We start from the raw sequence: 12,606 nt of genomic DNA, 5'->3' as shown, positions 1-12,606 counted from the left end.
GCTTAAGTGTTTCTCGTGCTTTGGAGCTGGCTATTGACTGTAATAATAATAATTATTATTAATAATAATAATAAATCACACAGTCCTAAACGCTTGGGAACTGTTCGACTTGTGATTTTGTGATACGAAATCCAGCATATCTATCTTATTTGCTGTGTCATACTATGTTGTTGTGTCAATAATAGTAATAATAATAAATAATAATATATGTCTTGTGAGGCCCGGGCTGTGGCACAGGCGGGAGAGCAAGCCAGCTGCAACCAGCTGCAATGAATCACTCTGACCAGGAGGTCATGAGTTCGAGGCCCGTTCGGAGCCTATGTTTGTTTTGTCTTTGTTCTATGTTAAAAGGCATTGAATGTTTGCCTATATGTGTAATGTGATCTGCCCTGAGTCCCCTTCGGGGTGAGAAGGGTGGAATATAAATGCTGTAAATAATAATAATAATAAATAAAACAGCAGCTCGCATGGGAATTCTATTGGTAACATTTGTTATTTGCAGCCAGATGGTTTTAAGTGCATGTGATTAGACTTCAGTAAATGTTAGTTACAGTAGTTTGTGCCAGGCATGGGCAAACTTGGGCCCTCCAGGTGTTTTGGACTTCAACTCCCACAATTCCTAACAGCCGCTAGGCCCAAGTTTGCCCATGCCTGGTCTTACACATACAGGACAAACAAATAAATTCATAAAAACCAGATTAATTACTGTATTTACGAATTTAGCACCAAAATATCACGATATATTGAAAACATTGACTACAAAAATGGCTTGGATTATCCAGAGGCTTGGATAAGCGAGGCTTGGATAAGTGAGACTCTACTGTATTACCGTATTATTATCGTATTATTATTATCGTATTATTATTATTATTATTATTATTATTATTATTATTATTATTACCGTATTGTTGTTATTACCGTATTGTTGTTATTACCGTATTCTTATTATCATCATCATTAGTAAGCATCAGTAAAACCATCCAGTAGAATAGTAATGTTTAATAAATAAATTGGAAGACAGGCTAAACCATTTGCCATCCCATAAACCATATTTACAGACTCAGGATGGAAGGCTACGCCAGGTGGAAAAGCTCAGCCCTTGATGATGGCCAAAGCCTTCTCTTCTGTCTTGTTTTCAGGATTTATTACCATCAGCTGGTTTGTTTATCAGCATCACACAATGACTGAAGAAAGCATAAGACACAGGAAACAGAGTTCAGACCAAGGACTAGATGGACTTTCCCTTGAAAGCAAGAAATCTAAATCCATGAACCTACAAAAAGAGGCAAGACTCTTATAATATGTTGTTTCTGTTTACTATTGTCTGTAATGTATTTAATGGTGTGGCTTAAACATACTGTGAACATGTTGTGGATAAACTCAACTCCCAGAAATCCTAACAGCTGGTAAACTGACTGGGATTTCTGGGAGTTGGAGGCCAAAACACCTGGGGATCCACAGGTTGAGAACCACTGGCTTAGATTGAAGTTCTCCTTGTCTCCAGATGTGCTTGATAATATGTACCATGTTAACAAACAAAAACGATCCCATTTGCAGGATTCCTTTCATATGCTCCACGATAGGCAAGCCAGGTGTTCAGCAAGGTATCTCCTGAGCTTAATAGTAAAGTGTTCATTGCTAAACAGGGAGATGATCATGAAAGAGTCTGAAAGGCCTGTTCTGATGTTTGCATTGTAACACATGTTGTTGCTGATATTTGCCTTATTATTATACCTGACAATAGCAGTACACAAAAGCCCTGTATTTTTGTGTTCTCTTCAGACTCACTTACCAGGTTGAAAATTAGATGTTACCTGTGTGCTGAACACAAAGAAAAGGCTGTGTTTAAGGACGGAGTGTTTCTGACTGTGCATTGTTTATTTGAGTTTTTAAAAAATCAAAAACCTCAAGTAATGCTTTAGTAGCATGGTCCCGGGGACAAACAAGAAAATGTATTCACAGAGTCAAAAATAAAATGATTGATTTGAAAACGAGTTTCCCAAGCAATTGCTTTGATCCTGAGAATGCAGACCACAAGGAAGACTTGTAAATAAGAACTTTCTTGTAAATAAACACTAAGCCTGGGTACGAACTTCATTTTGGCTCTGTGTACAACTTTCCTGCTTGCCTTAAATGGAAAGAAAACAGCTGAAATTCATTAGATCACATTCATTACAAATTGGGACAGGCAAGATAAACAGCATCAACAATAGGCATGGGCCAACATCAGGCTTCCAGGTGTTTTGGACTTTGACTCCCACAATTCGTAACAGACTGATGGGAATTGTGGGAGTTTTGCAGAGGTTTTGCATATCTTGGAAAGAAGGCAAAAGCTGACTTTAAGGATTCTGCAAGGGGTATTTAAGGAACATATATATGGGTAGGTATTATAGAAATCATAGTTAGCAGCAGTGGAAGTTCACAGGTGCATCGATGGAGGGAATGTATTGTCAACTGTGTTTGTTACTGTCTCTGTATGTTCTGTGCTCTTTTTGTAAATGTGTATCACTGTTTTGTCTCTAAATATTGATAAAATTTATATATTTTTTAAAAGGCCGAAGTTGGCTTATGTACAACAGTAATGTTTAGTTGCAAGAGATAGCCTCACAAGTATTATGAGTAAAAATAATAAATTGCAACTTTCTGAATATTAGTCCGTTCCTTCCGCCTCTCTCTCAAATGTTAGAATTGCATTGTATGTGACGTATTAGATGATACCAAACCACTCTCAGATTCACTCACCTCTCTTTCCTTTCCAAGGTGGGTCTGATCAGTGGCATCTGCGTCATTGTTGGCACCGTGATCGGTTCGGGGATCTTTATCTCTCCGAAGGCGGTTCTGGCTAACGTTGGAGCCGTCGGACCCTGTTTAATCATCTGGGCAGCCTGTGGAGTACTTGCCACGCTGGGTAACTAACCATCTTCTCTAGTGTCTCTGGTATACAACAACCAAACAACCAGCCATAAGTAAAGTGTCAGGATTATTGTTTTTCCCTTAAGCTTTGCAAAACGCCCCATTTTGGAATTAAATGCTTTTTTTGTCTCCATCATACGTGTTCCTTTATTCCTCCAGTGGCACAGTGTGTTAAAGCGCTGAGCTGTTGAACTTGCAGACCGAAAGGTCCCAGGTTCAAATCTGGGGAGCGGAGTGAGCGCCCGCTGTTAGCTCCAGCTTCTGCCAACCTAGCAGTTCGAAAACATGCAAATGTGAGTAGATCAATAGGTACTGCTCTGGCAGGAAGGTAACGGCTCTCCATGCAGTCATGCCAGCGGCCACATGACCTTGGAGGTATCTACGGACAACGCTGGCTCTTCGGCTTAGAAATGGACATGAGCCCCAACCCCCAGAGTCGGACACGACTGGACTTAACATCAGGGGAAAACTTTACCTTCCATTTATTTTCCATCTGCTTTGCCATCACACAGGAGACATATTTCTCCTCTCGATTTTCTTTTACTTGAAGTAATCCTCTGGGTTTAGGGTTGTTGTGTGTTTTTTCTGGGTTGTAAGGTCATGTTCCAGAAATATTCTCTCCTGACGTTTCACCCACATCTATGGCAGGCATCCTCAGAAGTTGTGAGGTATATTACCATACAGCCCAGAAAACACACAACAACCCTGTGATTCTGGCCATGAAAGCCTTCGACAACCTCTGGGTTTGTTTTCGCAGAAGTACTTTGTAACACGAGATCATTAAACAGGATTTCTTCTATTCCATATTATTCTACGAGGGTGAGTCTAGAAGTTTTGCCTCCTGTGTCAAAAAATAAGTTTCGTTGTTGATTGTGGCACCATGTTGCCGAAAATCAACAAGAATAATATCCTGTGTGTCCCGGAACACTGTTGTCATAACTTTCTCCATATCCAAAAAAATTAAAATCTGCTAGATCAGCACAGAATCCCTTTGGGTTCTATTTATTGGAGGAAAAGCAGGAAATAATAATAATAAATAAATGCACACATAACTCAATGTCTTTTACAAAACTCAGTTTCTTGTTCTTACAGGAGCACTATGTTTTGCTGAACTTGGCACGATGATAACAAAATCAGGAGGGGAATACCCTTACCTGATGGAAGCATTTGGCCCCATTCCTGCGTATTTGTTTTCCTGGGCGAGTCTCATCGTGATCAAGCCTTCCTCTTTTGCCATCATCTGCCTCAGCTTTGCGGAATACGTGTCGGCTCCGTTTTATCCGGGATGTGACCCTCCCATCATTGTTATCAAGTGTCTGGCAGCTGTAGCTATCGGTAAGTATTTGGCTTTGGATTAGAAAAAGCAATTAGCTGAAATACTGTATTTCCAATTAACAAGCGGGAAAACATTCAGACAAATAAGATACCTTTAGATTTGTAGCTTAGTTTCCTATTAAAAGCATACTAGTTAGGAATGGATGTGTTCAGCCTTGAGTCTTTTTATGGAGAGAAAAAGCGGGATATAAATAAACCTAATAACAACAACAACAACAACCCATTGATCTAGTCCAGGGATTGCTATTTAATTAGTCAGAGGTTCTTCTAGTTCTTGATCAGAAGTCTTTCCCCATCAAATTAATAATTAATAATAACAGTATGAAGGACAAACTTTAGGTAAATAGAGGAAAATGTGGTTCTTTTTCAGAAGTTTATGATATACAAAGATCAGATAGTTATGGGTGAAGGAAGAGGAATGGAAGTCAACAATTTTTCTTTTTTCTCTTTTTTATTTATTTATTTATTTATTTATTATTATTATTATTATTATTTTCTTGGTGTGTTTTTCTTGGAGGGTAGTAGGTAGGGAGAACTTTGATTATTGTATTCTTCTTTCTTTTCTTCACTTTCCTTTAAAACTTGTTCTCACTCTTTTGCTGTACAGTCTTGAAAAACTATAATAAAAATTATATATTATTATTATTATTATTAATACCCAAAAGGAGACTCAAAGCGGCTTAACATAAACGCATCAGCATACAATTTAAAATATACCAATATGCAAACATTAAAACAGGATTAAATATAAACAATATTTAAAAATTCCCAATCAAAAGCCATTAAAATGTATTCAGAGTTAAAAACCACAACATTAAATGAGAGAACAGGTGGGGTATAAAGAACCATAATAATAATCATCATCATAATCATCGTCATCATCATCATCATCATCATCATAGTAATAAATATAAAAATAAAAATAATATGTTAAATATGTTTCTGTTTAATTCTCTTGCACTGGGATACAACCACATACATTGTTTGAATTGTGGGGTATTTTCTGCACTCATTGTGATTAAAACCCATGATTGAAAGTTGGAGGGCATCAATCAGTGTTGTGCTTCCTGCCATTTCTGATACGTTTTTATATTTGTCTCCTCCTTAAGTTACTATTACAACCGTGAATGCGCTGAGTGTGAAGCTGGCCAGCTACCTGCAGAATCTCCTCACTGCTGCGAAAATGGTGATCGTTGTAATTATCATTATAAGTGGCATTGTTCTACTAGCTCAAGGTAGGTTCAGTCTTCATTTCAGATAGCACAGCATAAAAACAATAAATGTTTCTTGGCATCCTGGGGTTATCTGGGACACTGATTTTAGAAAATTGCATTGGATAGACCACATTGGCTCTAGTTTCTTAGATACGGCTATCATGATATTCTGTGGGAGAGCAAATGAAGAGTGGCAGATGGTATTATGTCCTGTACCTCAACAACTAGAGCTGATAAGAGGAAAATAGTGCAATTTTTGGAATGAGCAGGTCAAATATACCCAAAACAGACTTAACATCTGAGCCACCAAAATGTGTGTCAACAAGTATGTGTCTGAGTTATTTTAGTATACTAGCTGAAAATTATTATTATTATTATTACAGTAGAGTCTCACTTATCCAAGACTTGCTTATCCAAGGTTCTGGATTATTTTGTAGTCGATGTTTTCAATATATCGTGATATTTTGGTGCTAAATTCATAAATACAGTAATTACTACATAGCATTATTTCGTACTGAACTACTTTTTCTGTCAAATTTGTTATATAACATGATGTTTTGGTGCTTAATTTGTAAAATCATAACCTAATTTGATGTTTAATAGATTTTTCCTTAATCCCTCATTATCCAACATATTTGCTTATCCAACGTTCTGCCGGCCCGATTATGTTGGATAAGTGAGACTCTACTGTATTATTATTATTATTATTATTATTATTATTATTATTATGTTTATTTACATCCCGCTTTATCTCCATCGAAGGAGACTCAAAGCGGCTTGCTTTGATTTGAATCCTGTTGTTTAATTTTGTTTTTGTTCTTTCACCTCTCACAATGTTTACTGGGAATTTTAATCATTTGCAAGTAAATTGAAATTAATTTGTGTCATGCGTTAAACATAATGCACACTTCCCCACATTCCAATCCAAAGCTTTGAGTCTCCTTCGGGAGAGATAAAACAGGATATAAATAATAATTATAATTATAATTACTATTGTTATCATCAGCTTAAGCGGCTGAAGGGGAAAAGGTAAGGGTCTGAGGCTATTAGGAATTGTGGGAGTTGAAGTCCAAAATACTTGGAGGACCAAAGTGTGCCCATGCAATGTTCCTTAATTCCAAAATAAACCCGTTGATATTGCAATCAATTTTGACAAACAATTATGTAAGATTGGTATTCAAATGCAAACCGTCATGTGGAATTAATGTTGAGATAATAATAGATATATTATGGTGGATCCGTGTCTAGTTTGTCAGAAGTATAAAATGTTTGTTCTGCAGGAAATACTCAAAATTTTCAAAATTCGTTTGATGGCCCCCCGCTTTCCGTGGGTCTCATCTGCCTGGCGTTTTATAATGGGCTCTGGGCATACGATGGATGGTAATGCCTTTATTTTTATTGTTGTCATTTGAAGTTAAAGTATAACGATTTATGGCTGATCTGAATCTTGCAAGAATGAGATCTTCGTCTCCTTAATTGCACGTGGCTTTCCTTTCTGTTTCCAAACGTTGTCAGTCAAACAAATCAAAGATACAAATAATAGGTATTTATAAATCATCCACCAGTGAAACGCAGGGTATATAGAGTAATGGATAACTAACTCAATCATTATAATGGTGATTGCTGATTTGTACTTATTTTGTCTCGAGTGTGGGACAGACTTTAAGTCTCCTTTGGGAGAGATAAAGTGGGATATTAATACTACTTCCTCCTCCTCCTCCTCTTCTTCATCCTCTTCTTCTTCCTCCTCTTTTGCTTCCTCTTCTGCTTCATTTTCTTTTTTAAAAAATATTTTTTTTAGAGTGAAATTTTCCATATATATATAAAATTGAAAGCAGAGTGCTTAAAAAAAGAAGAGAAAAGAAGAAAGAAAAAGTAACTATATATAAGTATCTATAAAGAAAGAAAGAAAAAGAAAGTTGCTGAGTACAGTAGAGTCTCACTTATCCAACATAAACAGGCCGGCAGAATGTTGGATAAGTGAATATGTTGGATAATAAGGAGAGATTAAGGAAAAGCCTATTAAACATCAAATTAGGTTATAATTTTACAAATCAAGCACCAAAACATCAATTTGTACAACACATTTAACAGAAAAAGTAGTTCAATACACAGTAATGCTATACTGTATTTAGGAATTTAGCACCAAAATATCACGATGTATTGAAAACATTGACTACAAAAATGCGTTGGATAATCCAGAACGTTGGATAAGCAAGTGTTGGATAAGTGAGACTCTACTGTATCTATAAAAAAAGAAAAAGAAAGTTGCTGAGTATTACAAAAAGCAATAATAAAAATAAAATAAAGGGGGAAAATAGGAAAAAGGTATACAGTATACATATTGACTTCCATCTAATTCATGGTGTTGGGTAAAAATGTTCCTGAGTCCCTTCGGGTGAGAAGGGCGGGATAGAAATATTGGAAATAAATAAATAGTCCTGGTTCATTTAATGTTATTCCTTCAAGCATCCCTTTTCTTTGTCCCTTTCACTTAAGGAACAACTATCTTTCTTCTGTCCTCATTCTTTCTTGTTTCAAATTAATATTTTCATCTTTTCATTTTTAAATAGCCTTTGAACAATTGCCAATCTGTTTGCATTTTTGGTTTTCCCTGATTTGTTGATATCTACTATGTTAGCCTGTCCATACTCATAATTGCCATTATTTTCGAAATCCATTGATCCATTGCCATTGCATGGTTATTTAGAAACAAATCAAATTGGATTGGATTGAGGGTTTGTTTGTTTTTTGCAAAGTAAGTGTTTCATGGGAAAAACAGCCTTATTAAGGTGCTTCTTTTCTTCCAGGAATCAACTCAATTATATTACGGAAGAGCTGAAAGATCCTTATAGGTGAGCGAAACACAATGTAGACTGTTAGCTGCACACTGTATGGATTGAATCAATCTGCTAAAGCCTGCAATATTGTTTATTTAAAACACGGATTGGGAAAGTGGGCTTCCTCACTGCAAATTTTGAATTAAAATAATGTTCCCTTGCAAGTCATTTCCAGTTTGAGCTCTGTTTCCATGACTTTAGGAAAGTTGAGGACAAAACTCGGACATTGGAAAAACAATAAAAAAAAACTGGGCTGGCAAAGGATCCATCAAGACTGTCCCTGACAAATCTGGACAGTTGGAAGGGATGTATTTGCTATTGCTTTTGCATGACAAATCAATGTATAATTCTGTTGGAAGTTTTAATTATATCTTATTGAGGTTGAATTTAGACTAGGACCACGGATATGGAGGGTCCTGCCTGGCAAGCATTATGCCACCAGCCCAATGTTTCAGATTAAAAAACACAGATTCAGGCAGAAAGGATGCAAGTATGGCCAGCCACTTTGAATCCCTTTTGAAGATATAAAGTGGGCTATAAATAATAATAATAATAATAGCGCCAAAATATACAAGCATGAACATAAATACAGACAGCATGAATTTTTAAGCAGTTCAGTTTCCATTCAAGCTTCCCGCTTCCTCCCCGGATTGGCTGAAAGAAGGGTTGGGAAAGGATATTTATTATTTATTTACTACATTTATATCCCGTTTTTCTCACCCCAAAGGGGACTCAGAGCGGCTTACAAATCAAATGAACATACAATATATTATTAGAATAGCACAATATAAGCATTAAATTACTATACTGTACTATGTCATTATATGGTAATATGATTAGTAATATTACATTTAATATATAATATATAATCAATAGATAGAGTTAATAATAACTCTAATAATAGAGTTAGAAAGGATAGAGTCTTTGTATGAGATTCGCTGTTACAGATCTGGTCCGAACGTGTACTAATATGTATCAGCGCAAATATGCAGACATTTAATAATAAAAGGAATATAAACATTAACATTAAGAGGGTTGTGGCTGTTGGTCAGTCTGCCGGTCTCGCTCTTCGCTGGATTTGCAGAAGTTCAGCGGAGAAGGGAAAGAAAATAATTTGTTTTATTCTGGTGCCCTTAGCGAACTATGTGTATTGATAGTATTTAAATGCAATTTGTGTCTTGCTTGTATTGCAACTGATTGCATCATCCAGATTGTACTATAGTGTGGAAAGAGTTAATTGCCAAGAAGCTATGTTGACCTTGATGTGTGGCTGGAACTAGGGAGTATCCAGACACAAGTGTGTGTGCATATTGATTGCATCAGTTCAGTTGAGTTCTGTCTGCCTAGAGTTTGAGTCCTGTGTTCATCTGTCGTCTGAAAGCCTGTTTGTGTTGATACAGTAAAACTTTGTAAATAGTTTTACCAACATCTCTGAGTGTCCCTTCGTTCTGCACTCCACTGATTCCATCCAACTACTGCTGCGCTGCAAATACTCTGACAAATCATTGGGGTGGGGGTGCTGTTTTCGGCAACATTATCATGTAGCATAATTATGTTCTCCTCTATTATTGATATATGCCTTCACGTCCTAAGGTGAACCTATCATGGGGTTTTCCTAGTAAGAGGTTTGTCATTGTGAGCCGGAATTTGAACCTTGGTCTCCAGAGTCATCGTCCAGCATTCAAAACTATTACCACACCTTGTTTTACAATTGAGTTATCTTTATGTTCTCTTCTTTTATCTATCTTATTTAGAAACCTGCCACTGTCTATAATCATTGGAATACCACTGGTCACCGTTTGCTACATCCTGATCAATGTGTCCTATTTCACGGTCATGACGTCGACAGAACTTTTGCAGTCGCAAGCCGTGGCCGTGGTGAGACTCCAGTCTTGAGGGTCACGTGGGGACTTGGGCTCATGTTTTAGAGCAGGGTTCCCCAAACTAAGGCCCGGGGGCCGGATGCGGCCCATCAAAGCTATTTATCCGGCCCCCACAGCACAAGGGCAGAAGGGGGTTGGGCTAAATGACCCAAGGGGTCTCTTCTTCTCTTACAACCATTATTATTATTATTATTATTATTATTATTATTATTATTATTATTATTAACATTGAGGCTGGGTGGCCATCTGTCAGGGGTTCTTTGCTTGTGCTTTCGGTGCACAAAGGCAGAAAGGGATTGGACTCAATGGCCCAAGGGGTCTCTTCCAACCCTTATTTATTTATTTATTTATTTATTTATTTACAGTATTTATATTCCGCCCTTCTTTCTCACCCCGAAGGGGACTCAGGGCGGATCACATTACACATATAAGGCAAACATTCAATGCCTTAACAGAGAACAAAGACAAGACAAACGCAGGGCTCCGAGCTGGCCTCGAACTCATGACCTCCTGGTCAGAGTGATGCATTGCAGTTGGCTGCAGCTGGTTGCTCAACAGCCTGCGCCACAGCCCGGCCCCATTAATAATATTATTATTATTAATATTGATTCTGGGTTTCCATCTGTCAGGGGTGCTTTGCTTGTGCTTTCGGTGCACAAAGGAAGAAAGGGATTGGACTCAATGGCCCAAAGGGTTTCTTCCAACCCTCTTTTTTATTGTTGTTGTTGTTATTATTATTATTATTTATTATTATTATTATTATTATTATTGCTCGGTGGCCAACTATAGTCCGGCCCTCCAATGGTCCGAAGGATCGTGAACTGGCTTCCTGTTTAAAAAGTTTGGGGACCCCTGTTTTAGAGATTGAATGGATTTATAGGAACACATAGCCGTAAAGCCTTTATGACAGGCATGGTGTTGACAGGTGTTGAGACTACAGAACAGTACAGTAGAGTCTCACTTATCCAACATAAACGTGCCGGCAGAACGTTGGATATGCGAATATGTTGGATAATAAGATAATTAAGAAAAAGCCTATTAAACATCAAAATAGGTTATGATTTTACAAATTAAGCACCAAAACATTATGTTATACAACAAATTTGACAGAAAATGTAGTTCATTACACATTAATGCTGTGTAGTAATTACTGTATTTACGAATTTAGCACCAAAATATCACAATGCATTGAAAACATTGACTACAAAAATGCGTTGGATAATCCAGAACGTTGGATAAGTGAGACTCTAGTGTATTATAATATGTAGTCAAAATGTACTTTCGCTAATTGCATATCACAACTTTGTTCAGGCAACATCAGAGGAAGGAGGGATGGAGGAAGGCTAAAGCTTAGAAGTGAAGCTAAAAAGTCAAGTCTCAGGGCCAAAATTGTGACTACACAATTTTGCATTGCGTAGGCTGCGAAATTAAAAATACAACAAAAATAGCTGACATAGAAATGACTTGTGTTGGGATTGTGGTGTTAGGAGGAAGCGTCTTTTAATGTTTTCCCACCCAAATCCATAGTGTTTTCTGTCAGAGGTGGATACTCTGAGTCCTTTGCTAATTGTGATGAGAGGAGAATTCCTATTGTAGTTTGTTCTACTTTTCTTCCTATTGCAAAGGACCCAGTTTGATTTCCCCCTGATTCTAAATGCAACCACTGCAAGGTTAAAAGGTCCAGATTTTTTTTGTCCATTACCTTTCTTTTGATCCTGCTCTCTCTCTATACTTAACATTAACTCTCATCGAGTCCAAATCTGGAAGGTGGAGCTTATCTCCATTTCTAAGAGCCAGCGTTGTCCGTACACATCTCCAAGGTCATGTGGCCATTGGCAAGACTGCATGGAGAGCTGGTACCTTCCCGCCGGAGCAGTACCTATTGATCTACTCACATTTGTCTATTTTCGAACTTCTAGGCTGGCAGAAGCTGGAGCTAACAATGGAAGCTCACCCCTCCCTGCGGATTTGAACCGCCGACTTTGCAGTCAGCAAGTTCCACAGCTCAGTGGTTTAACCCACTGCGCTATCACGGTCCCTTTTGGATAGCATAGGGAAGGGTTAAGATTCCTGTGGTGTTTGTTTTGCTGATTGTACCGTTGTTCAGAAGATTTCGCTTCACTTTCTGTCCTTGTGATAACTGGATTTTGCAAAATTGGACTTTTTGATTCTAGTCCTTCCTCTCCCAGATCAACACTCTCTCCAGCTCTTGGTGACTTAGACTTCAGATGATGGAGCGGACACTCTTAGGGGAATTTTGCACAACATGTTGCTGAAATGCATTCAGGGAATGGCAGACACTTGTTTATTGAGAATGCTCATTGGACTCGAACCTTAATTCTGTTACATATTACTATGCAGCCCAACTAGCAAGGGTAGGATTATTGCCTTTCTTGTAGCCTTGGCCTCTTCAAGGATTGC

At 37.7% G+C, this 12,606-nt stretch overlaps 1 protein-coding gene across 6 annotated transcripts in view; it reads left to right on the top strand.

The window, feature by feature from the left end:
- slc7a9 (solute carrier family 7 member 9) overlaps window positions 1-12,606 on the top strand; it is a 39,030-nt gene that overhangs the window by 7,998 nt on the left and 18,426 nt on the right. For all 6 annotated transcript variants that reach the window (XR_010000626.1, XR_010000625.1, XM_062961925.1 and 3 more), the window contains 7 exons: window positions 1,140-1,285; window positions 2,761-2,908; window positions 4,006-4,248; window positions 5,358-5,483; window positions 6,743-6,842; window positions 8,273-8,317; window positions 10,057-10,180. Coding sequence is in view for 4 of the 6 variants with exons in the window: in XM_062961925.1 (XP_062817995.1) it covers window positions 1,140-1,285; window positions 2,761-2,908; window positions 4,006-4,248; window positions 5,358-5,483; window positions 6,743-6,842; window positions 8,273-8,317; window positions 10,057-10,180 (932 nt within the window). In the remaining 2 variants the exon portion in view is untranslated. The remainder of the gene's footprint in view (window positions 1-1,139; window positions 1,286-2,760; window positions 2,909-4,005; window positions 4,249-5,357; window positions 5,484-6,742; window positions 6,843-8,272; window positions 8,318-10,056; window positions 10,181-12,606) is intronic.

The sequence above is a fragment of the Anolis carolinensis genome, unplaced genomic scaffold (genome assembly GCF_035594765.1).
Source record: "Anolis carolinensis isolate JA03-04 unplaced genomic scaffold, rAnoCar3.1.pri scaffold_9, whole genome shotgun sequence".
In the NCBI taxonomy this organism is placed as follows: domain Eukaryota; kingdom Metazoa; phylum Chordata; class Lepidosauria; order Squamata; family Dactyloidae; genus Anolis; species Anolis carolinensis.
Note: the sequence above shows the minus strand (reverse complement) of the source record. Positions and strands in the feature narration are given on the sequence as shown.